Raw genomic sequence first — 27667 nt, forward strand, 5'->3', positions numbered from 1 at the left:
CCTTATTAGTTATCTCTTTTTTGTGTAGTAGAGTGTATATGTCAATTCCAGTCTCCCAATTTATGCCTGCTCCCACCCTTCACTTTCCCACCAGTAACTATAAGTTTGTGCTCTACATCTGTAACTTTATTTCTGTTTTATTAGTAAGTTCATTTGTACTATTTTTTAGATTCTGTGTATAAGTGATACCATATCGTGTTTGTCTTTGACTTCATTCAAGTTTGACAGTCTGTAGGTCCCACCCATGTTGCTGCAGATGACATTATTTTGTTCTTTTTTTATGAATGAGCAATATTCCTGTAAATGGAATCTATTTCTACTCACTAATCCTGTGAATTCTTTACCAGTGGTTTCTTCTACTTTTTCTGAACTTATAAATTTTTAACTTGACATAAAGCACAACCAGCTGAATCTGTGTAAGTGTGCTCTGGGACACAGCTGTTAATTAAGGATGTGGCTTCACAGTCACATAACTTTGAATTTTTGTGCCATGCTTTTATTTCATTTCATTAAAAAACAGCTTTATTGAGATATATTTTACATATTATACAATTCACCTATTTAAAGTATATACAACTCAATATATTTTAGTTTATTAACAAAGTTGTACAATCATTACCACGGTCAATTTTAGAGCATTTTTATCCTTCTGACACTCCCTTCTCACATGCATTAGCAGTCACCACCACTACAACCCCCAGCCCTAGGCAACCACAATTTATTTACCTGCTGTTTCTATGAATTTGCCTATTCTGGGCATTTCATATCAATGGAATCATACAATATGTGGTCCTTTGGGACCAACGTCTTTCACTTAGCATATTGTTTTCAAGGGTCATCCATGTTGTAGTATGTACAGTACTTCATTGCTTTTTATGGCTGAGTTATATTATATGGGGGGCTTCCCTGGTGCCTCAGAGGTTAAAGCGTCTGCATCCAATGCGGAAGACCTGGGTTTGATCCCTGGGTCGGGAAGATCCCCTGGAGAAGGAAATGGTAACCCACTCCAGTATTCTTGCCTGGAGAATCCCATGGACGGAGGAGCCTGGTAGGCTAAAGTCCACGGGGTCACAAAGAGTCGGACACGACTGAGCGATGTTATATGGATATTTTACTTTTTATCCATTTGATGGTTGATGAGTACTTGAATTGTTTCTGCTTACTGACTATTATGAAGAATGTGGCTATGAACTTTTATGTACAAGGTTTTTGATAGATGTGTTTAAATTTCTCTTAGGGTATGTACTTAGGAATGGAATGGCTACATCATATAGTAACTCTGTATTTAATCTTTTGAGGAACTCCCAAGGTGTTTTCCAAAGTGGTTGCACCATTTTACATTCCCACCAGTAGCATAGGAGAGTTCTAATTTCTCTACATCCTGAGCAGCACTTCCTATCGTCTGTATTTTTCATTATAGCCATTCTAATGGATGTAAAGTGGTATCTCATTGTGGTTTTGATGTCTATTTTGCTGCTGATAATGATGTTGAACATTTTTTCATGCACTTATTGGACATTTGTATATCTTCTTTGGAGACATATATATTCAGATCCTTTGTTATTTTAAAATTGGGTTATTTGTCGTTTTGTTATGGAGTTGTTAGAGTCTTCTATATGTTATAGGTGTAAGTCCTTTATTACATATATGATTTGTAAATATTTTCTTTCATTCTGTGGGTTGCCTTTTCACTTTTTTGATGATGCCCTTTGAAGCACAAAGTTTTAAATTTTGATAAAATGCAATTTATTTTTTTCCTGTGATTGCTGGAACTTTCTGTGTCATAACTAAGAAACTACTGCCTAATCCAAGGCCATTAAGATTTGTTCCTGCTTTCTTCTCAGAGTCTAATTGTTTTGGCTCTTACATTAAGCTTTTGATTTTTTTTTTTTGAGTCAGTTTTTTATATGGTGTGAGGTAGGGGTCCAGTTTCTTGCTTTTGCATTTGGATAGCCAAGTGTTCTAAAGTACCATAAAGACTGTTTTTTCCCTCATTGAATTGTCTTGGCACCCGTGACAAAATCAACTTGCTAAAGATTTTCTTTTTGGATTCTGAATTCTGGTCCATTGGTCTACATGCCAAGCCTTATGATAGTACCACATTCTCTTTATTCCTACTGCTTAGTAGTCAGTTTTGAAATCGGTAATTGTGAGTCTTCCAACTGTGTTTCTCTTTTTCAGGAATTTTGTGTGCGTGTGGGTCACTTGAATTTTCGTATGAATTTTAGGATCAGTTTGTCAATTTCTGTAAAAAAGATGGCAGGAATTTTGATGGGTTTATTCCATTTTATAAGTAATAATGGCACTGTCATTAAGAAAATAACTAATATTTATTTAGAGTAATCTTCTGGTTTTCCCTTTTCTTTTGAAAAGACCTTTGAAATTCCTAGCTGCTCAAGCTGCTCCAAGATGACTTAAACACTATTATCTGTCTTCTCTTTTATTGTGAAACTCTTATTGGTCAATTAAATTGAGTTCCCCTAGTTGCCAAGATACATATCAAGAAAATAAATTTTGTTTGCCTAATTTGTGTTTACTAAACAGGAGTTTTTCTCTTACGTCAGCTTCTTAGATAAAGATTTAGAGACCTTGTATTGAGGCACCTACCAGTAGGGACTCTGTGCCGTAGAAAAGCCTAAAAGATAGAACTATTAGAAAGAATAGATCTGCCTGCAGTTCCACACCTCAGGATGTAATATCACAATCTTATTAAAATGAAATTAGATGAAGAATTATTACTGATAATTATCTTAGTGATAATATTATTTAAACAATTTAAGAATATTTTGAATGGAGTCTATCAAATCTAATCAAAATATGATACAGGGTGAAAAAATTTTTAGGAAGTAACAAAGTCAAGAGAGTGTCTGTACACCAAAACACTCAGTAAATATTGGTTGAATAAAGGAAAGAATGGAAAGAAGCCCCTACATGAATCACTGCTTTAAAAGCCCAGGCCTCTACCTTAGGGATGATTCTAGATAATCCCTCAATTCAAAAGGATAAATCCTGCTTTCAGGGTAGATTTATTTCAGTGTTTCCAATTTTCTTAAAGGATAACCTGAGAATTTCACATTTTTGCAGCGTTTATGTCATGGTTGGTGCCGACGTCCCATTTTCTTCTTGTTTACGAGAAGTTGAAAATCCTCAGAATCAATTGAGATGCAGTCAAGAAATGGAGCCTGTAATAACATGTGACAAAAAATTCCGTACTCAATTTTACATTGACTGGTGCAAAATTTCATTGGTGAGTTTTTATTTTGTTTTTGCAACTGTAGCTAGAAGTGATGTGGCCGAAGATAGCATTTGACTAAAACCTGAACTGCTTTTAGGAACAAATCCTGGGTTTACTTTGTTAACTGCAGTTGACTTCCCTTGACTTTTAGGGATTTGGTGAGACCGTTGACAGTGCCTCCATTTAAGATAGTGTGCCTCCACTTTTGTACTCAGTCTACTCTTGATTAGTTGTTGGGGCCGGATTAGCTTGGCAGGTGGTCTGAATGATCCCCCGGACATCCAGGTGGCTACTAAGTCAAGTTTTGGAGTCTGTGTAACATGGGCAGGAAGCCTCAAATATGCTGCCTTGTCCCACTTTGGAAGGCGAGACTGGAGTGCAATGATAAATCTGAAACTAAAGCAAAAGTGTGCTATGATTCTGTGTCCTGGAAACTCATTGTCGGGAAAGATCAAGGAATAAGGGAAAAGAAGAGGAAAGTTAGAATCTTACCCAGAACCCCTTAAATATTATTTTTCCAAATCACTTTTTAATTAGCATGCTCAAAGACTTAGGAACATGTGAGTAAGATTTCATATGTATGTCAGATACATATGATATTATACATATAATTTCTATTATATTTTTGATCCTCCTTTCTGGAAGCTAGGAATGTTGGTTTACTCCTTTAGTGACCTTTAGATTTAACTTCAGTCCACTCTTAATGATTGGTGGTGAGTTAGGTCTAAGTTTAAAGTTGACATTTGAACAAAGTTATTGACACACAAACACAAGTGTCACGTGATGTCTTAGCAAACCAGCTGCAGGTGCCTGTCCCAGATCCGGGACGGGGAACACCCTGCTCACACTGAAGCACTTCACACCCGTCGCCCTGTGCCCCAGCATCCTCTTTCCACGTCACATGTGCCTTAGGAAGATAATGCTCTTTCTCTGTTTTCTCAAACTCAGTGAAAGTATTCAGATGCTGTGTGGTTTACGTGTTCCACTCAATGAATGTTGAATTTGCAAAGCTCAATGTTTTGGCCATGTGCTAATCATAAAAGCGCACAAAAGATGGAGTGGCTGCAGTCGTAACTTAAATAGATCCCTCTCACCAAAGCAGCAGACAGAGAGCCCTAGAGATGCCATTTTACCTGTGCTTGAGCTGTACACTATTCATGGTTAGGAAAATTATCTAATTTCTAAAGGTTTAAAAATGACATGCTTTGAAGACTGCATTTTCTGTGGTGAGACTGCATAAAAAGAAAGGTTGGGAATTTTTGTTTTTTTCTTTTGCATGTATGTATGTATTGGTTACATCTTACCACAGAAGATTTCAAGACGCTTAAATAAGAGTCAGATAAATAAGCATAATAGAGCAAATATAAAAGAACTGGAAAATCAGGACCTGCACTTTACCAAAACATAAAGCCTAAGGTCAAGTTTGACAATAAGCTTCCTAATGTCCCTGGTAAAATGAGGAAGTTAATTTGTTATTTAGTTCTCATTCTTAAAGGAGGCAGAGCATCAATTCCTTGGCAAAAGATATCCTAGCACCATATCAGTAGCAAAATTCTTCAAGTGGTGTTTAAGGGCTAGGATACTGAAAAATGCTGCAGATAATTCTCCCCAATATTTTTTAAGGCAGGGAAATGTAAATGTAACAAATTTCACATGGCTGTTTTATTGTGTCCTTCAATAAAACCCTTAGCATAATTAAATGCAGCTTAGTGAAAGCAATTCAGTTAGTGTGGAGGTAAATTAATATAGTACAAGTGTTATACATTTTTTGTGCCTGGGATAGAATTTACTGAAGCAATAGCATTGAATGTTCCTTAAATTATTTTTAAGGAAAATAGTTTATTTTTCCTAAAAATGACTCCTGTCTGCTGGATGGCAGAGGATCAAAGTTATAAGCATTTAGAAAGTATCTCTCTCCCTCTCTTTTTTGACTCCCTTTCACTAACCTTAGAAACCATACCTGCATACTGGTTATCAGTCAGTTGACGGTTTGTTGACATCTGCACTAGAGATTTGTCACTAAGAAACAAGAAGTATGCATAGTCATGTGGAGGACTTTTGCTTTGGGGGAAGTAAAGTGAAAAAGAACAATCATACACATGTACACATTTTTTGTGTACATATATATGTATGTATATATGTTGTAGGAAGGACCTAGAAAGGCCAATATAAACTTTTAACTTGTTAACTTTCATTTATTACTTCTTCCTAGTTTCCATAAATAATTGCAAGTTCAAGGTGATAAAGTAATCAGGAAAGGTTGCTTTTTAGAAATTAGTCTGTCTTGGTATGTCTAGATCTTAAGCTGTCATAATATTTGCAACTATTAATTTCATGTGTAATTATCTTCTTTTGTATCAGGTTGATAAAACAAAGCAAGTGTCCACCTATCAGGAAGTGATTCGTGGAGAAGGGATTTTGCCCGATGGTGGAGAGTACAAACCCCCTTCTGACTCTTTGAAAAGCAGAGACTATTACACGGATTTCCTAGTTACCCTGGCTGTGCCCTCGGCGGTAGCACTGGTCCTTTTTCTAATACTCGCTTATATCATGTGCTGCCGACGGGAAGGAGTGTGAGTACTTTAAAACACTAATAAAAAAGTATAGAACTGCTAAGATAATATATAAGATTCCATTAAAACCCAAGTTTCATTTAGCTCATAAAACACCTTGTAAATGAAATTTTGTTCAAGTCAAACTACAGTACTTTATTCCTTTCAAATGAATTAAAATAGTTTTGAGTCTAGTAAACTAGAGGTTGTAATTATTATATTCAAAAATGATTAAGGCTAAATGTAAACTCATACCGCCAAAACAGTCCCAAGGATAATTGAGGCTAGCTATTTTGGTTATATAAGCCGTCCTGTGTAAGCAGAGACTGTGGAACCTATTGACATGGTAATTGCACTTTAAATAAATTGTCTCAGTCTCAGTTTGATCAGAAATGATGGTTAAGATTTCTTCTTGCAATTTTTCTGGATGTCAAGCAGGGCAGTACAACCTAAATGTTTAAAAGTACCTATGTAGATATATATAAACCTAGGAGTAAATTAATGAAAATAAAATGATAATTTGAGCAATGAGTCTTCACTTCATGAATAGTTAGTGCTTTCAGGACATCCGTGTCAATTAAAATAACCTCCTGAGATTATCTGGAAGTCAGGGTGACAAAGCAAATGATAAAATAGTAATAAAGCAGCAAGTAACAAAGTCTTCCATTTTTTCGTGTAGCCTGATTTCATTATGTCATAGAATTTATTTCCAAGAGCTCGATGCTTAATCTCCATTTTTTCCCATTTTTTCCTGTGTTTCTCATCAGTATTCCATTTCTGTGTGTGTATTCATCCAAGTAATGTCATAAACCTGCTGGCAAATGCTGCCTGGTTGCATTTAATAGAAACAATGTCAGCATTTCCACCTCATGCGAGATCTGTGCGCATATAGTCTTAATGTTCCAAATTTCAATGCTATTATTTAATTCATAAATTTTGTTTTGTTTCTAGGGAAAAGAGAAACATGCAAACACCAGAGTAAGTGTCTTCTTTCCTGTTATTTTCTTGTCATTTCTTTCTCATGTCTCAGTTGCTCATCACGCGCCATACATGTGTCATGCTTTTTTTTCATTCATCATCTTTCATAGTTTATTTCATACATGTGAAAGCTGCTTTCTAAATAGAGAAATTTAGGAGGGGTAGAGAATAAAAAAGATGTGAAAACTAAGATTATATAGGTAAAAATTAAACCTAAAATATTTCAGGTTCAGAATATTAACTTGCCATTTATATTATGTGATTTCCCAATCTGCATTTCTATAAACCAGAGAACAGATGAAAAGACCTTTCATACACGTATTCCTGAATCTACAGTAATAACCTACCATAAAATGAAACTTATGTGAGTATGTATAAATGCCCCATCAGAAGCAACAGTATAAAAGCTATGGTAGTTTTATATTAATCATAGAGATTAAATAGAATAGTAGTTTGCTACCTAGGGCTGTAATATTAACACAGTGCTTTATAGCTTAGTTTAACGAGAAATAACATTTATTTAAAAGTTAGTTTCTAATTTTCAGTTTTGTTGTTAAAAGTATGTGAAACTTATCTTTTTCTGAAATAACTTGTAGAATGCCCAAAGTGCAATAACGTTTTCTTATTTAAAAAAAAAAAGACTTTGTAACTTTTTCAAACTGATAATCTGTGGAGCTAATATATGATTTTAAATCTGTGTTGTTTTATTTCTTTTTGACCTAGCATCCAACTGGTCCATCATAGTGCTATTCAGAAATCTACCAAAGAGCTTCGTGACATGTCCAAGAACAGAGAGATAGCATGGCCCCTGTCCACACTTCCTGTATTTCACCCTGTGACTGGAGAAATCATACCCCCTCTACACACAGACAATTATGAGAGCACCAATATGCCGTTGATGCAAACGCAGCAGTAAGTGTCCACTTGGAATCGTCACTATTAATGCATGAATGTATCTGCTTAATGTCTTTCAAGACCAGAGCTCTTCATTATGGTTGCATTTGTTTGTTTGTTTATAACTGGAGGAGAAAAGTACCCAAAGAACACTGATAGTGTAGATCCTAACCCCACGGCACATACATAAAATTACTTTGAGGAAATTTTTTTTTTTCCTTCACTAGTCTAAACAAGATGACATTCACCTTAATGTTAGCACAATGAATGAACTCACATATGCTTGCTCAAAGATGAGTTAACTGTGAAAAGAGAGGCATATCCTAAAGCATAGCAAATTGATTATTTTTTAAAGCTATTATTAGAATTATTTGGTTCTGTTAACCTGTTGTTTAATGTTCTTACCAGAGAGCTATTTAATCTAAATTTTTGCCTCAGGGTTTTTAAGGTTTGGGGTTTTTTTAAAAATGATTTTCTTATATATCAAAATGAATAGTTCCAATTTTGGCTGTAAAGACACTTTAGTACAGACCTTCTCTGTTGTGCTAGAAGGACTGTGGTCAGAAAGCTTGGAGGACACCTTTGTAAGGGGTAGGTGTAGAGGAAATTAGTTGAGGAGATTGCCCATTTGTTCCTGAGAACCCATGATATATCTAGAAACTCTGTTTTAGTGTAAAGAAATTGTAGGTGAAAGTGTCATTTACTTCGAAGAACACGACTCTTACTTTTTTAAACATATGTTAAAATGGGTTAAATTCAGTTTCCCTAAGGAAGTCACAGTTTACTTTTGAGAGTCTTCTCTTTTTCAGTTGACTTTTGTAAATAGAATGAATATATCTATCCCTCTCACCCCCAAACACACAGACATACATACATACAGAGATACTCACACATAGATATTAGGATAGGATATAAAAGTAACCTCTTACTGGTTAGAGATTTATTTGAACAGCATATTGGGTACATTTTTACTTTGCAAATGCTTGTTTTACAGCCATGTAAATGACATGTGGTAATTTGAAGATTAAATAGTGATTAATATGAGGAGTATAGACAAACTATAAATTTATCAAAAGATTTTGCCAATCTAAAAGTATTATGAAAGCATGCCTAGCTAGCTCAGTCAGTAGAGCATGAAACTCTTAAAAGTATTATGAATATTTTCCTGAAGTCCTCTAGCAGTATGCTCTTATTATTGAATAGGCCAAGGTATGTATTTGTGTGTACGTGTGTGTATGTGTGTGTCTGTGAGTAACTGATTCAATCTATTAGAAGTAGGGAAAATGGCATATGTTTAAAAGTTTGAGTTTTGGAAACAATATTCTATCACTGATATAAATATTAAAGTTTCACAAAATCGAGTTGTACTGAACGGAACTGATGGATTTTTATGTCCTCAAATGGTTAGTGGGGTCACTGTGAAACCTCTTTCTTAGGATTATTAGAAGCCGTTGAGAAAAATTAGGAAATTCAAGAATGTTGAATATTACAGTATCCAAGAATATTGTAATAGTTCACAATTTTGCAATCTCTCCTGTCTTTCTTAGATGACAGGAGAAATTATGAACAGCTTTATTGTTCATTTTCAAACTGAAAAGAATTGAAGAATTCTTTCAAGTTTCCATTTCTCACATTCTTTCCCTAAGAATGCTAGTAAATGTCAATACCTGTTCTTCAAAGGTTGATATATATCTTCAAAAAAGAAGCAGTCACATAAATTTGATAAACAGGACTTTTTGTTTTTTGGTTTAAACTGGGGGAGTTCTCAGAGCCTTTAGTGTGTTGATATGCCCTGTGAATCCATGGGAAAGGATCAGAAGAGGTAAAGAACGAAGTTTGGGAATCTTCTACTGACAAAATAACAATGCTGTCAAATTTTAGAAGAGAAGAATATTCATTACAATTAATAGGGGAAATTGAATGTGACTTTACAATAAGTCAGTAAAACTTTAAGGGAGGATAAAAGGCTGGGTCATTTTTTAGATGTGCTTTCTAACTATATATGTTGAGAATAAGGATAACTCCTTAAGCTTTATTTTGATTCTCTGTGACTAGGATTTGACAGTGTTGCTACTAATACCCAATAAAATAAAATTTCCTGTCTAGTTTATAAATAAATGCATCTTCCTGGTCCTTCCATAACCCCATCAAGACTGTCATTATGTTGATCAGATCTCCCTATTTGCAAATGCAATAGATTATTTTATTGAACTTGCAACAATTTGACCATACATGTATTGTTAAGTCCAGAAAACCTTTATATTATTCATATTTCTGCTAATGGAAAAAGTCCATTAACTAGCACTTCTATATAAATAGGGTACATAGATAATTGATGATGTTCACAATGATTATTCTGAGCCACTGCAAGATCATCAAGTGCGTCTGACTCATCAGAGGAAAATTAAATTACATTCGATGTAGTTTCGGTGTTGAGTGTATATTATCTTTCTTTTATTCTTGGAAATGGATAATATGTGCATGGTCTCTATGGTAACTCTCTATAAGCCAGAATATGTGATTAACCTCATTTTCCAACCATGCCAGAAAATAGGGAATTTATTGTATCGGGTTCATCACAATTGTCCTTTATGCGAATTCAGTTTTTGCTCCTAACCTGTTTTTGAAGGTTTGTTTCAGCTCAGGTACACACATACATAAATATTTTGGTCATTTGGATCAAACTGAATTCTCAGTGTTAAAATGAGATATTATATTTGATGAGGCATTACAGAACTTGATAACCAGGTATATTCTTGGATAGAGCTGCCTGGTATTTATTAAACTTTTTCTAAAAGGGCATGAGTTTCATCTTCACATAGGCATACTGACTGTACTGAATTTATTGTTCATAATGTGGATAGCTACATCATTTTGTATTTATTCTTCAGATTTGACATCAGAAATATTTAGGCATAAGATAGGGTTGCACGTTTATGTTGACTTCTAAGCAAGGCTTAAGAACATTCAAAGCTTTTCTTCAGAGCTGCATAGAAGCCTGTTTGGGTCTTTTAAAGAAGTCAGTCTGATGTATAGCAAGGCTTGTAGCACTGCAGTCTAGAGAAAGCTGTGTAATGGGGATGCTGCCACTGTCACTTATCAATTACACAACCTTCTTTTTGGTAGAAGGCTTCATATGACTCCAGACTGGCCCCTTAAATTAGATAGTAAAAAATGTTTAATCATTGGCAGATAATAAAATTGAGGTATGGATAAGAGACTTTAAATCAGGTCAAAACCAGGATTAGATTATTTACCAGTCTTGATAGCAAGTCAGCGATAGATGCTGTGATCATTGACCTCTAGGATTTCTGATTCAGGCTACAGGCAATGTGATTGAACAGATAGTAGAAAGGGTAACTGGAGGAGGTCCAGAGACACGGGACTTGCTAGAAAGGAAGTTATTTTCTGTTCCTTCTCCTTTTCAGATTAGACAGACAGCACAGATGAGCTTAAAATTATTACATGTATAGAAATATAAAGCATATTTATTTGATGTTTGCTAATGTCTTTATTGTTCGTGTGTGTGCTTAGCTGTGTCTGACTCTTTTGCCATCCCATGGGCTGTGGCTCACCATACTCCTCTGTTCATGGAATCTTCCAGGCAAAAAATACTGAAGTGGTTTGCCGTTTTCTTCTCCAGGGGATCTTCCCGACCCAGGGATCAAACCCACATCTCTTGTGTCTCCTGCATTGGCAGGCAGACTTTTTTTTACCACTTGCATCACCTAGGAAGCCCCAATGTCTTTATTGGTTAATAAATTTTAATTCTGGACTGATTTAAAAGGTACAGAAAAGTTGCAGAGATAATACAGAGTTCTCAGAGGTGCCCCCACCACAGTTCTCCCGTTGTTAACGTCTTACTGTCCCATAATACATGTGTCACAACTAAGAAACCAACATCGCACGCGTGCTATGTCACTTCAGTCACGTCCACCTCTTTGTAGCCCACAGGCTCCTCTGTCCATAGAATTCTCCAGGCAGGAATACTGGAGTGGATTGTCATGCCCTCCTCCAGGGCTTCTTCCTGACCCTGGGATTCAACCTGCATCTCCTATGTATCCTGCATCGGCACTCAGATTCTTTACCACCAGCACCAACTGGGAAGCCCAAGAAACCAACATTTCTGCTTTACTATTAACCAGACTTCAGACTGTTCCCCTCGACCCCAGCCCAGATTTCACTAGTTTTTCCCTCAATGAGCTTTTTCTTCTCCAAGATTCTGTCTAGGACAGAATAATCGGCATATCTCTTTAGTCTCTTCTGCTCTAGGCAGTGTCTTAGACTTTCCTTGTTTCTCATGACCTTGACAGTCTTGAGGAGCACTGGTCAGGTCTTCTGTAAAATGTCCCCCACCCTGAAGTATAGTCAGACTTCTTACATCTGTGTTTAACAGCTTGTCTTTGTAGCTCAGTGAATATGTGACTGTTAATAGGAAGAATTTTTTCCACTAAAAGCAGTTTCCTGACTTATTACAATTTATTGCTAGAAAGCACACTCTCAAGTAATTCTTAAAAGTCAGTTTGCTTTAGGGACTTTGCTGGTGGTCCGTGGTTAAGACTCCCCCTTCCAGTGCAAGGGGTGCAAGTTTGATCCCTGGTTGGGAAGCTAAGATCCCACATGCCTCTTGGCCAGAAAACCAAAGCATGAAACAGAAGCAATGTTGTGGCAAATTCAATAAAGACTTTAAAAATTGTGCACATAAAAAAAAAAAAAAACTTAAAAATAAGAGTAAATTCTCTTTGCCCAAAGAATCATTTTTGTGATTAGATGTTATGTTTCTTACCAAAGACATAATATCAAAAATATAATATAGTTTTAACTGATGTGTGAGGAACCTGCCTGCCTACGCAGGAGACATAAGAGACTCAGGTTCGATCCCTGGGTCAGGAAGATCCCCGGGAGGAGGGCATGGCAACCCACTCCAGTATTCTCGCCTGGAGATATTCCACGGACAGAGGAGCCTGGCAGACTACATACAGTCCATAGGGTTGCTAAGAGTCAGACACGACTGACGTGACTTAGCACACACGATGTATCTCATCAGATCAGATCAGTCGCTCAGTCGTGTCCGACTCTTTGCGACCCCATGAATCGCAGCATGCCAGGCCCCATAGGTAAGCTTTTATATTCATTTAAATTATGAGCTTCCCTGGTGACTCAGATGATAAAGAATCTGCCTGAAATGCAGGAGATCCGGTTTCAATCCCTAGGTCAGGAAGATCCTCTGGAGAAGGGAATGGCAACCCACTTCAGTATTCTTGCCTGGGAAATCCCATGGACAGAAAAGCCTGGCAGGCTACAGTCCATGGGGATCACAAAGAGTCAGACATGACTGAGCGACTAACACACAGTAATTTAAATTAAGAAAGTCAGATTCCAAGGCATAGAATTTTAGGTCTTAAAAGGACTATTGAGAGATAATCTAGCCTGGTTATTCCCAAACCAAGTTTGAGGCCACACTCCCCTGTGAGGCTTTAACAATACAGATCCCAGGGCCCTGCTTCTAGGGTGTATTATGGTGGAGCAGGAAAAATAAAATTGGGAATCCCAGCTTTTAAATATTTGAAGTGCTTCCATTTTAGGATTCAGGTTTTCTGGCATTTCTGCTGAGGGTGGTGGGAGGGGAACAGTTTCTCCTAATTCCCCTTGAGGGGTCTGTGCGAAAGAACATGTGGCAGTCTAGACTGTTGGGCTTCGTGAGTTTATTATGCCCATCAACCTCTCTGCTTTCACACTCCCTTAAATTGCAGAAGGGGATGGTGTGGAGAAGTGAGAGGTGAGTGATGACTAGAAAATGATGTCTTAATGGGATGGAGAAATGGTAAACCTTGAAAGGATAAAAACCACCCAGGAAATTGTACTCACTTTGCAGTTTTATGGACAGCATTGACCAAAGGCTCCCCAATATTCAATTTTCTAAAAAATGATTTATTCTTAAATTTATAATGTATCATGCAGTCTTTTTGGGGTAGATCTGCCTCCTCTTTATCTTTTTCTTATACCAACATCAATATCAGTTGATTTTTCCTTCATGGGAGGCATCTTCAATGAAGAGTTTATGTAAGGAATGATAAGGGAAGGTAATCCAGACATTTTCCAGGAAGATTTTACTTGGCTATACCAAAATTTTCCTTATTCATTATGCTAAATGTAACACCTAATCTGGGGTGATTGGGTCTCCCTCAAAACAGGAAGTAGGTTGTGTTTAATCTTTTACAAATTAACAGTATAAAAGTAGAATTAAGTCTTCTAATTATAGATATTTAGTAACTAATCATTTTGCTTTTACCTAAAGTATTTTTCCATTTGTCTTCCCTTGGGTACTAGTGAGAACCAACTTCATGGTAAAATTCCATAAATAAAAAATTAGGTTTCAATAAAAGTTATTATCAGTTGAAGAGACTTTCTGGAGATGAAGATAATAATTTCTTGTTGACAAGAAGTGTCAAGCAGCCAAGGATATGTCAGAGCCATTGACTTTTTAAAAAATTCAGCAAGGATACACTAAAAGCAATAAGTATATCTCTCTGATGGGTTTTGATTCTAGTGATTTTGACTCCATTTTAAACTTGTGGTAGACTTGCTTTTGGCTTTATAAAAGTAGGAGGGAAAAACCTAAAATAAACAAATATCACCTTTCTTCTTTGTATTGCATGTATATTCTACATCGATTTTAACTAAAATTAGATCTTGAAATTTAAAATTGTGGTGATGTTTCCAATTTCTTTGTGTCCTTCCTTCCTTCTTTGAGCCAAATAATGACTTGATTCCTTAGTAAAAGTAGTCATAGGACCCAAATCAGCATTTCTGTAGAAAAGAATTTGTAGAAAATTTAAGGTTTGGTAATACCAGTTTTTGTTGATAATTGAGAAATGCCCCAAAGATGTTACTATTTCGTATTGTTAAATGAATCCATACTAATTCACAAGAGAAGTGTTTTGTGTTCCCCGTAACTAAACTAAGGTCATTTGTTTTCAACTCTGGCACAGATTCTGTGGCTTTTATAGAAATCACTTAACCTTTCTTTGCTCTGGGTCTTCAAGCAAGTGGGAATATAATGAGTTGATAATCCTCAACCTTACTCATAGAATAACTCTACGGGGTATCCAAGAACATCAAATTACTTTAAAATGGTTATACAAATAATAAATGATTGTGTACTCCCCCTAAATCACTTATTTGTTAATTTGCAAGTTATTACCTTTGCTATCTTAAAGGATAGAGTTTGTGCAATAGCTAATTTACATAATTTTCTATTTAAATACCTGTAATTAATGGTAGTAAAATAGAAAATAATTAATGCTGATAATTCAGAGAATTACAGTTTTTGTAAATCTTTTCTCTACATAGTTCAGTTTACCCATAATAATCTTTCTGTTAGTCCTTTAATAACTTAATTATTCTAAATAGTCTTATGACTTTATAAAGGTCCTTTCTTTGAAGGATTATAGGACTTTTATTTGAAGTCAGACCCCACTCTCCTGTCTAATTGCCTTTAGCAACCTGCTTTCACCAAAGATGAAAACGTTTCCATTTTCTTACTGCATTCTCTGCTCAGCTATAGCAAAGTCAGTAGTGGGGCATTTTTTCAGTATGCCTTAAGCAGCGCTCTTATGAGGTATCCCTTCCGCCTTTAAATGAAATACGTACTTCAAATATGCCCATCATAGGTATATTAACACTCACAGGCTCACACGTAGCCACAAGTTTGGACAACCACAAAATCAGGTGTGTGTATACACCTTGGAGACAGAGGAGGTTGAATCTCCACAAATTTTTTGTTGAGCACCTTTTGTACACACTGTGCCTATACATATGCAACTCATGTCAGTTTCCGTTGAAGTTGCAAGGAGCATATGTACATCATTAACCAACTGGGACACACGCTGCAGATACTTTTAAATCTCTAAACCAATGTAGCACACACAGTTGCTCATACTTTTCTCAATTTTTTGCTTATTTGTGTGTGGCACTTTCTCAACTAATCAGTTCTCTTCAAACCTAACCAACCCCATAGCTATTTAGAAAGTTGTAGCAGAAGAGGGGGAAAAATGATGGCTAGAGAAGAAATTACAGGGTATAGATCGACTCAGATCTATGATTTGAAAACTGTGTTCCACAGAAGGGTAAGAGGGCTGACCAGTGTGTGGGGTGGGAGTGGGCGGCAGCCACGTCATTCACAGCTTGATTTCTGAGTTTGGTTATCTTTATCTAGGGTTTTTGAGATTTTCTTTGTCCTATTTGGTGTCTCTGTTTTGTCAAAATGTATTGATTTAATCCATCAATAGGCTAAATAGAGCTAGAGATGATAGGAAATGAGGATGTGTGTGTGTGTGTGTGTGTGTGTGTGTAAGGTATATTGTATTTGTTTCCAATGTAGAATAGACCCAAAGTTAGTTGTACCTAAGATGTTAAAACAAAACTCTTGTTTCCTCTTGAAGGGGCAAATATCCCCTCCCCAAATGCCAATGAAATTACATTTTTGACTTTGGTAGTAAAGATGTTTGTTCTTCCATCTTTAAATCTATAACTTAATGTCCTTTCCATGATTTGTAAATTCATCTTTTTACTTTTGTGATCAAAAGCATTTACAAATACATTTTGTGAAGTACTGAAAGAATAAACAAAGAAAAATACTCCTTGAGACCTCACAAGGATAAATAGGGCTGATAGGTAATAGCAAAAAAAAAAAAAGAATGTGATTATTGAGATGAATTATAAAGTAACTTTTTCAAACTGAATTAAATTTGATTTTATTTCCTTAACCATATCTTTTAAATAGAATAGAAATTTTTAAAAAAAAATCATTTGAGGTCATTAACATTCCTATGGATTAGTTTAAGAGTTTAAACAATGTTTAACTAGCATGTCCTGTTTTCCAGTTTAGGCCCTTGTATTTGGAGCATAATATTTGCCTGGCTGAAATGATTCAGATCAGTGGTTTTCAAACTCTGTTTCTCGGAGGTTTCTTTAAAATGCCTTAGGGGCCAGCATGAGAGGCAAAGGAAACAAAGGAGACGGCATTCCTGGCTCCCTTGTTTCAACCCAGGCAACCTCACATTTATCTCTTTTGTACATCAAGAGTTCTGCTTAAGATTTCAATTAAAAGGAATTCCATTCCTGAAGAGAAACAAAAAAACCTTGAAAATCCCTGGCTTAAAATCTAAGCCCTATTGACTCCTAGAATTTCTTCTACACGGAATCTAAACTGTACATTTTTGTAAACTAGTTTTCATATCAAAATATGAAAATGAGTGGGTGAATGTGTGTCAGTGAACATGCACGTTACATTAATCTTTTTAAGTATCTTCATTTTTGTATGTGTTCATTCAAACGTTGTATGCTTACTGCTAGGGGTACTATACAAAATAGGAACATTCTTATTGTTAAGGCACTTTGGGGCAATTAAATATTAAGTGAGGAGAAGTACAGTGAGAACATGTATATGAAAGCATGCTGAATGGTAACCTAATTGGGGAAGGAATGCCTGGAGAGGACAGAGGCATAGAAGAGGTGGTACTTGAGATGTTACTTTCTAAATTAAAAGTAATAAGTTAAATATTTTAATTAACATTCCTTGTGGGATACTTTAAATTATGGGAGTAACAAGAGGCCACTCTAACAAATTTTGGGTTGAGTTTGCAAGGATAAATGAGGGCTAGTTGGCGGCAAGAGGTCACAGAGGCCATGGTGGTGGTGGTTCCGTTTCAAGCAGTGCAGGGAGGGCTCCATATAGGAGCTAGGTATGTTGGGTTGGACTTCTGCACCACACTAAGAAACTTGAAACTTAATTCACAGGTAGGTATAAGGAAATAATGAAATGTGTTCATTTGAATGACATAGTCAGATTTGTGCCTTGGAGGATCGTCTGGCTGCAACGTGCACAGTAAGTGATGAGGAAACAAGAACGGGAATGAGGAAACAATTCAGACCAGTTGCAAAAACCCAAATGAGAAATGGTGATGGCTTCCACCAAGGCAGCAGTAGAGATGGGGAGATGTGAACAGATTCACAGGAGACTGAGGAGACTCATGAAGGGTTCCCAAGTGATTGGATGTGGGGACTGAATGAGGGGGGAGAGTCAGTGAGGATTTCTGTACTTTTGACTTGTCCAGCTGGTGGATAGCCAGTGTCATTTCCTGGAAGTTGGAGGGAGGAGCACGGACTTGGCACAGTGACTGAAGATGGTGATACATGTTGTTCTGTGAGTGTGTACATGTGATCTAGACCTGGATCTGAAAGTGTACAGGTTATAGGCACACAGCCAGGAGTCCCTGTGTTCACATCTTTATCTACCACTTCCTAGCTATGTAGCCTTGAACCTCGGCCTACTTCCTCATCTGTAAATTGGGAAAAATAATATTGATACCTACCTCCTTGTGTTCTCATGAGATAAAGTTTAACAGGTAGCAGAAACTCCCTGAATCTTATCAAATATTGTTATTATTCATCTTTCTCAGACCTCGGTTTCCTCATCCATAAACTTGTGAGGGTTGGGGGACCATGTTTGTGCTGGATTAGATGATTTCTGGGGTCCTTTCTAGCTATGAAGTTTTTCATTCTAATGTGCCTGCTCTCTGTTTACATGTGTGTGAATAAAAACAGTTTTACTAAAAAATGTTAATCATTTCTAGGAACTTGCCACATCAGACTCAGATTCCCCAACAGCAGACTACAGGTGAGTACTAAAAATAGTAAGTTGATGTTTATGAATGAAGCTAATAGATTAAAAGATTGTTTAGTAGTAGATAATTTATGAAGCTTTAGCTCTACCAAGTAAGGCAAAACAGTTGTGTCATTCTTTAATCAGAGTTAGAACCTCAGGATAATAGCTTAGATTATTGCATAGATTGGCATCAGAGTGATAAACACAGCGTAAATGATCTTAAAGCAAAAGCATCCATGGAGGTCCTGTCTAATTAAGGAAGGCTGAATAAAATCCCCTTCCTTCAGCAAAGCTCCCTATTCTTCCCCTTGGTATGAAAGATTCTTAGCTTGGATGCTTCCAGGATTTGTCTCAGTAAGTGAGCAGCTTGAAACTGACTCTTACAAAAGAAAACCATTGTGGCTAATCAGTGAGGCTTCAGGGGGATAAAGGAGAAATGGTTGGCCTGGTTTTAATGCAGCTTTAAAAAGCTGTTATAACATGACCAATAACAAGATGGCGGACAATTCTCCCTGTTTCCCTAAGACTTGCTTTCTTTAAGTTTATTTCTTTCAAGTGTCCCTAAAAATATTCCACAGCCAATTATTTCATTCATCTCTGTACCAAGTAGATAACTTATTCATGATTGTCTTCTAATTAGTGGTTGATTCCTAGTTCTAATTGCCAAGCAACCAGTAATGCCTTTGTAGCTCTTTTGGAAAAGCAAGAGAAGTTTTAAAACTGTAAGTTGGATGTGGAATTCTGAGTATGAATAGTGGTATTGTGGTGGGGAAGCTATTAAGTAAGTCTCGTTAAAACTTTAGGCACATATAGAAAATCTGTGCATATTTTCATTCAAAAAATTATCTTCTCTATTAATGCTTTCGGGGAATTTAAGGAGATTTTCGTTTGACAACTTTTCAAAGATTTGAGGCAAGTATAATGAAGTTGTTCATCAGATTTTAAGTATGAGATAACGTTTATACGAATTTTCCCCAGTTTTGATTGCTATGTTTTAATTAAATGTTAACATGTTTCAACAAGACTGTTCAATATATTGATGCAGTGATTCTATTGTGTGAGTGTTCAGGTGATTGATGAAGGAACAAACTGCTATAAATGTGCCTAAAGAGCAAAGAAATAAATGAGTCCTTACTACCACTAATTTCATGACTTTTTTTCAAGAGATAAAATTTTAAAAGGGTATTTCTACAGTGAAAATGCTAGAACTTCTTCCTCATAGGCTTCAATCTCTCCTAAGATGTCTTTCCTCTGTTTCTTAATTATTTCAGACAAGGAATGAAGGAAGATAATATCTAGAAAAATAGTAAATAGTTCTTTTGAATATATACAAAATCTAGATTTTACTTCTCTCCCCTCCCATTGGGGGAAATAAAGAAACCTAAGTATATGATGTTAGAGAGATTTATTTAATAGTTGCATAAATTCTTAGCAAGTAGACTTGTTAGCTTGCTACATTTTAGTAATAGGCACCATTTCCAAATTAAAAGACAATTTATGCCTGAGCAAGTGTTATAAGAGCCAATGAATTTCCCTAGGGGGATTTTAGGTTGTTCAGCCTAATTTTCTAAGTTATTTTTCTAAAACAGGTTTTGGGAAACAAGCATTTTGCTTGAGTCAGGAAAGCTTTCATCTCCTTTTTAGTTAACACTATAGCCTATTACCTTCTTGTTTTCTTCTATTTTTCTGTTATTTGGGGTATATTATTGCACCATCTCTTCTTGGTTATTTTCGACTTGTTCTCGTTTTCAGTGAGTCCCCAAAGTACCTAAATGCTAAAGGGAGAGAAACCACCCTAGCATCTTTTATAATTGTGATAGATTGTTGTGTTTCTTCCTCTGATAAATGTAACACCAAATAGACTTGTGACTCCTGGAGAGAAGAGCTAAATGGGCACGTTACACTCCTTACTCCCTTTCTATTCATTTGAATGAAAAAATAAAGTTTGTTTATCAATTTTATTCCATTCTGTGTGCACATGTGTAGATTCAGTGCTATGGATGTGTCAAAATTTCCATGGGCACAACTTTGCTGTCCCTCCATCCTGGTTATCTTAGTATCACGAGGAGGCAACAACATTTGTGCAGGGTTTACATAATTTGCTTTTTGCAAGTACCTCAAAGCATTATGTTGGTATCACAGTTTTCTTTATGAAGGTAATTTAAGCACAGTGTTTGTCTCTTGGATATCAAGATATTTTATTTGAGCTTCCTCTATGGAATTTGCCAATGGAGAGTATATTTTGAAGTTTGTTTTCTTTAGTTAGTTGTTTTCTCTTAAAAGATCATCAGAACTTTAAGAAATGAACTAACTGCTGGGGTTGTAATCCTGCACTTACGCACTGGCTCAGATAATAGAGCAGTTAAGAGCTGACAGTAAGTAGTAATACCATTTAGACCAGCCGAAGCCATCAGTTCTGACATCCCTTCAGATTCTCTCATTTTCTCTGTCCTTTCTACCCACATGATTTTTTCTAAAGAGCTGTGATTAAACAATGCAGTCATACATCCCACAGTCAGAACCCATTCTTTTTGTTTATTGTGGGAGGAATTTTCAGACCATACCTTTTGAGAAATATAAAACATTATAACTTTGACCCAAGAGTGAAAGTCGTTCAGTCATGTCCGCCTCTTTGCAACCCCGTGGACTATACAGTCCATGGAATTGTCTAGGACAGAATACTGGAGTGGGTAGTCTTTTCCTTCTCCAGGAAGGAGAGGACTGATTTAGACTTTCCTCTTTTTTTTCTTGTTGTTGTTGAAAACCAAATGCAAAGAAATAATGCAACATAATTATGTTAAGAAGATAGAAAATTACACCTTGCTATAATTTGTTTTGCTCAAAGTCTAAAAGTTGTCCATGTCTAACTCACACTCATATTCATTCTTACATATTGCAGGTAAATGGTATTCCTGAAGAAAGAAAACTAACCGAAGCGATGAATTTGTAATCAGATAATATAGCACTTTTGCGTGTGTGAGTGCTCAGTCACTCAATTGTGTCCAACTCTTTGGGACCCCATGGAATGTAGCCCACCAGGTTCCTCTGTCCATGGGGTTTTCCAGGCAAGAATACTGGAGTGGGTTGCCATACCCTCCTCCAGGAAATCTTCCTGACCCAGGAATTGAACCCATATCTCCTGCATTGCAAGTGGATTCTTTACCACTTAAGCCACCTGGGAAGTCTTAATATAGCACTTTTATTTTTTTCTCTCTTCCAATAATGCATGAGCTTTTCTGACATATGGTATGCATGTTGACAGTATTAAGTATATACCAAATAATATACAATATAACATTCATTTTACTAATTTTTTTTGTACTTAAGGCATTTTTGACAATTTGTAAAACATTGATGACTTTATATTTGTTACGATAAAAAGTGATCTTTAAAATAAATATTATTAATGAAGCCTGATGTGTGGCAAAATTTACTTCAGAAACTATTTGATAGCCTCCTGTATAAGTAGGAATCTTTTATTGCTAGGAACAGGTTCACCTATTTATTCTTTATTTAATGAGATTTTTATTAAGCACTTCCTGTAATATATGAATGTATGCTTTTGTGTTCCAAGTAAGTAACACATTTACTTAAATAGCATTGTGGCCCGTAAAGCTTATTCTTTCATATACTGCTTCTTGGAGTGTTGTAGGGTAAACGTGGTTCTTTGGATCTGACAGTTCAGATCTACAGTTCATGAAGGGCCGCCCAGACTGCATATTTACCCTGACTCTGTAATCACATATTTGGTTTTAGAAGCATGCCAGGAGTTGTTGCTCAAAAAGAGAACAGTTGCCTGCTGATGATGACATGAAGTAGCTCCAAAACCCCAGGATCTCCTGTGGTAACACTACTTTCAAGGCTTAGCAGAGTGTCTTGATAACATATTGGCCTGCTTCCTGCATCGTGGACACTATCAGATCAGTGCGTCCATCAGACAAGCTCAGAGGCTGTCTGGGAAACCTTGTGGTCTAGACCATCTGGAAAATCTCCTCTTAATCTGCTCTGGGCAGATTTCTGTATTACCTATTAATTAATTGCTCAGAGGTACACAAATGCTATGTAAATCTGATTCGAGAATCCAAAAAGATTCCCCATCAGTGTTGTGTGCCACGACTTGTCTTCCACTTAGGGGGGCATACTCTATCATGTCCTTGACATTGAAACTTCTCCTCCCAGGCACACCTTCCTGGGACTTAACAGAGAATGTGGTGTTGGTGGTTTAGTCACGAATCACGTCTGACTCTTAACAACTCTATATAGACTATAGCCTGCCAGGCTACTCTGTCCATGGGATTTCCAGGCAAGAATGCTGGAGTGGGTTGCCATTCCCTTCTCTAGGGGATTTTCCCTACCCAGGGATTGAACCTGCATCTCCTGTGTCCCCTTCATTGGCAGGTGGATTCTTTACCACTAGCACCACCTAGGAAGCCCTGAGCACTCATGAGTCAGCTACAGTTTGTGTTACAGTTTTCCCTCCAATGGCTAGCAAAAGGGTAGAGTACATAAGGTTGAGTGTTCGCCACAATCTAATGGACAGAAAAAGGCAGGGATGGTATCTTATTCACATTTCACAAAATTAAAATGTTATTTATGTTTTATTGAAACCTTACCACGTTATTAACAAATCTCATGTTTTAAAAGATTGTACATGGGCAACAAGGATTTCCGTGGTTAGATCATCTCACTTTATGTTCCATTAATAGGCTGCAGTTCATCATAGGTAATTTATCACGTAGTTTTCATATTGATGTTTATATTTGTTAATATCGTCGCAGCGATGGTGGCGTGCTGCTTGGATCTTCTTTCAGGAAAGAATTTGCCATTCAGCTGCGAGGAGAGTGGTTAGCTGAGAGCTTCCAGTTGTTAGCACCTTCAGGATCCGCTTTTGGCCTTTGAACAAAGGCAGAGCCTTCCTGGGCAGTTGCCCTCTAGCCATGACTGAGCACGGTCTGAGTCCTAGGGCCTGGTGTGTGTGTGTGTGTGTGTGTGTGTGTGTGTGTGCTCAGTCATATCTGACTCTTTGCGACCCCATGGACTGTTGCCTGCCAGGCTCCTCTGTCCATGGGATTCTCCAGACAAGAATACTGGAGTGGGAAATCTTTATTTTGAAGCTTTCTATTGGATTGCCTGTGACTGTCAAATGTATGTTGTGGTCAGATGACCTCCTTCCCAATCCTGCTTCCTCTCCACCCCCTTTCCTTTCAGAGATGTCAGATTCCCATCATTGGGTTGAAGATTTTCCCTGAGGTTGAAGATTTTCCTTGCCTATTTCTGCTTCCATCCCCTCTTAACTGTCACAGCTTTGGTCCTAATAAACATTTGAACTTGCAATTCCATTTTAGCATCTACTTTCCAGAGGCTCCAACTGATCATTATGATACTTCTTTACATTCCCAATGTAAAGACCCACAAATGTAATGTAGGTCTTTGTAATGACCCACAAATGTGGATCAATGGTTCAAAAATGGCTCACTGAAGGAAAAAAGTGATAAAAAAATAAGCACCTTATATAGGTACACAAACTATAATTCAAAACAATGCCATGGACATAAGAAATGATTAGGGCTCCCATTTAAAATATAGACTATAAATCTCTACGTACTGGAATACATGATTTTTGGTGTGGATTTTACATCAAAGAAGCCCAAACAGAAAAGTGCCAGCCTTAAAAGTGGATTTTATTGGGTCAGAAATCTGTTCCCTCAATAACTAGTTTGTTGTCTGTTTTGACTAATGTCTGTTTTTGCATCCTTTTCAAACAATACATAATTCCTTTTTAATAAACCAATTGGGAATGAAACTGATTGAATTTATAGATAAATTCAGCACAGAAGTAGTGAATTAGCTTGGTTCTCCCCAGAACAGGCCATTCATTTTGGGAGGTAATCCCAGGAAGCCAGAGTATAGAAGCAGAAAGGGTTGAGGAGGTTAGGAAGACAATGAAGGGTATGTCATTGACTCTGGCTATTCTGGAAAGCATAACTCAGTCCTACTGGGATCCTCTAGTGAACTGTGTAGCATGAACCTCGGAATTTTCCCACCATGTGACAGAGGTTTAGACATTTCATTCACCGATTCACCATCTTGTAGATGAGTTGCTCGGCGGGGCATTAACTCCCCTGCACTGGTGGGCTCTGGCTGGGTGAGATGCTGGTGCTCTGGAGAAAAACCTGGGGTAGAGCAGCTCACAGATGCTATGGACACTGGAGGTGAGAAACTCAGAAAGCTGAATGAGCTTTTAGCAAAATGTCTTGATCAAGGATTGTTGACAGTCAGGGTTTAAAGGCAATTATTATCACTAGTACTTATTAGCTGACATTTCAGTCCACAGTCTTGCATGACATGCCAATTAACTTGTGGTATACATGAGAGTCATATGTAAGGGAGAATTGCCTGATCAGTTTTTGCTCTATCTTTGAGGTCTCATGCCTCGATTTTCACATAGGATTGATTTTCATGTAGGGAAAAGATTACATTGTGAATTGTGTTGATGTGACAAACATATCCCGAAATCTGTGTCTTAACACTGTGAAAGTTTACTGTTCAGTCACATGAGAGCCCACCACCCCTATGTCAGCCTTGCTCTGTGCATGTATGATTTGGAACACGTGATATCCAGGACTTCTATGGAATAGGAAATTAAAGCCGAAAGGTCTCGTGGATTGTTTGTAAGAGATGGGCTTCGAAATGGCTTCTATCCCTCTTATCTGTACTCTACTGGCTGGTAATATCTTATTACCCAGACATAATTGTCATGGACGCTGGGAAATACAGTCTTCCTGTTTACTCAGGAAGAAAAGCTGGTGTGGTGAACACAAGCGCTGTCCCACAGATGTGGACTGGACACAGCATGTGACCAGTGCTCATGGATTAACAGCTACGTGTGAAAATGAAGGACATACGCAGGGAAGTAATTCTGCCATCCCGGTGACCTAATTTGTCAAATAGCGTTTTTAGTTCAGTGGGATTAGAGACAAGAAAGAAACTGCCTAGGTATAAAAATCAAGCTAAAAAAACACATTTTGGAGAAATACTGCATTGAATTATTATAGAAAAATACGTGATTTTAAGTTCACAGTCCTTATCTGCTATTTCCAAATCCAAAGGTATCAATTTTTTAAATAGCTTCATAGAAAATCCATTTAATGATAGAACTTGACCTGAACAAAAAGGAATGCTTATCCTTCTCAATCCTACTTGGTATGAGTCTTTGCTATAGGAAGTTTAACATTTATTATAGGGTATTGCCCTTACCCTATTGACTATGTTACATAATATAAGGAACATACCTTATATTAATTGCACTTAAAGAATCTTAATATTAAAATATACCTCTTCTCAAGAGTTTTCAGTAATGTACTGTGGACTTAAGTCAGTAATTTTATAAATAATATATTTAATGACTTTTGTATGACAAGTTTATTTTTATTGCCTAAATTTGGGGGTCCATGTATGTGTCTAAAGCAAATTAAGTACTAAAACAGTAAGGCAAGATTGAGATAAATTTGTCTAACAATAATATATTTTCCTGTTCCTTTTTTCCCCCTCAAATCATCTCAAAATTTCTTATTGGATTTAGTATCAGGTCATTTCATTCATTCATTCAGTGAGTATTTATTTAGGATCTGTTATGTTCTGGGCATGGACTTACGCTTGGTAAATAAGATGGACATAATGTTACGAAAGACAATAAACAAAGTCTAGTACACTGGCGCTAGTTGGTGTTAAATAAATATTTGTTGACGGAATTAATCTAATGTTAATAAGTAAAGGCTATGAAGGTTAAAGCAGTGTTGCAATAGGGAATGAAGAAGGGAGGTGCTTAGATTAAATGATGAAAATAGGTCTATTTTAAGGGAAAACATTTAAGATAAAATTGGAAAGATGATCACATGCCAGTCATGGTTAGCATTTGTATCAGATGAAATAGCATGAAAATGGACCCAGAACACCTTCTTATGCCAGAAAATTTTTAAGTGTCCAAAGAATAATGGAGGTTTACCCAAGAGAATTCAGGAGCCAGCTGGAAGGGGCTCACACTGCCCGTATATAGGACCATTTGGGTAACAAAATTAGTATAGTAATATATTATAAACTATAGATCAGAGTCCCTGAATCTACAGTGATAAAAAATGAGTGAATGCGTGCATGCATGAATGAATAAATGCCTCATTACAGTAGAATATCAGCTAATGTAGAAGATAATGATGGCATTAGCAAATCATCATTTTGGAACCACCACAGAGGTAACTGTTTAACACAAGAATCATAGATAATTAGGTAGAAACCAAGATCTGGATACTAGCTATTCTAGGGTGTCATTGCTTCTGAGTCCTCCCAATGAACACAGCTAGAAAATATGAAGATGTATATATGTACACACACACATCTTCTCTATCTCCGCAGTAAAATAGGATGTTTACATAGTCTCAAAATATCTCCCTATAATGTAATGATTAAGTACTATATTAGTTTCCTGAAGCTGCTCTAATATAGTATCAAAATCTGGGTGGCTTAAGACAACAGAATTTTCTGTCTCACAGTTCCGCAGGCTAGCAGCTGAAATCCACATGCCAGCAGGGCCATGCTCCTTCCACAACCTTAGGGGAGAATCCTTTCCTGCTTCTTTCTAGTTTCTGGTGGTTTGCTGGCCATCTTGGCATTCCTTCCTTGCACTGCATCCCTTCACCCTCTATCGTCACATGGCATTCTCTCCTTCTGAGTCTGTGTCTTTTCTATTCTTCTCATAAGGACACCAAATCGGATTAAGGGCTGACTCTATTTCAGTGTGACTTCTTAACTATTACATCTGCAACAACCTTATTTCCAAATAAATTCACTTCTGAGGTGCTGGGAGTTAGGACTTCACTGTAACTTTTTATTTCCCCACATTTAATGTATTAATTGTCAAAATGCTTTCAAGAAGGTAAGACCAAACTGTGTTTCTTATTTAGTTGCTAAGTTGTGTCCCACTCTCTTCAACTCCATGAGTTGTAGCTCACCAGGCTCCTCTGTCCTTGGGATTTCTCGGGCAAGAATACTGGAATGGGTTGCCATTTCCTTCTCCAGGAGATCTTTCTGACCCAGGGATCAAACCTGTGTTTCCTGCATTGGCAGGCAGATTCTTTGCTGCTGAGCCACCAGGGAAACACAGCCCAATACCAAGCTATACTCCAATAAGAAAACAAAAAGATTATAATGTCAATTTACACCCTAATCCATGCAAAGGCTGGTTGGCAAAGATGACAATAATGATAATATTCATTGCTACTATTGGTTCTAATTAATATATATAATTTTTACACATAAGATTGTTTATTGCAGCAAAATTTTGCA

The 27667-nt window shown here is 36.8% G+C and overlaps 1 protein-coding gene across 5 annotated transcripts in view; it reads left to right on the plus strand.

Moving 5' to 3' along the window:
* The window catches only part of SGCE (sarcoglycan epsilon), a 71453-nt gene extending 49708 nt beyond the window's left edge, over positions 1–21745 (plus strand). For 2 of the 5 annotated variants that reach the window (XM_070369832.1, XM_005909697.3), the window contains 6 exons: positions 3085–3247; positions 5597–5808; positions 6739–6765; positions 7489–7677; positions 18297–18340; positions 21228–21745. In XM_070369832.1, coding sequence (XP_070225933.1) covers positions 3085–3247; positions 5597–5808; positions 6739–6765; positions 7489–7677; positions 18297–18340; positions 21228–21244 — 652 coding nt within the window. In that variant the 3' untranslated portion in view covers positions 21245–21745. Of the gene's footprint in view, positions 1–3084; positions 3248–5596; positions 5809–6738; positions 6766–7488; positions 7682–18296; positions 18341–21227 lie in introns of those variants that run through there. The other 3 variants (XM_070369833.1, XM_070369834.1, XM_070369835.1) reach the window with 2 other exon arrangements.
* Positions 21746–27667: the final 5922 nt, after the last annotated feature.

The sequence above is a fragment of the Bos mutus genome, chromosome 4, assembly GCF_027580195.1.
Source record: "Bos mutus isolate GX-2022 chromosome 4, NWIPB_WYAK_1.1, whole genome shotgun sequence".
NCBI lineage: Eukaryota > Metazoa > Chordata > Mammalia > Artiodactyla > Bovidae > Bos > Bos mutus.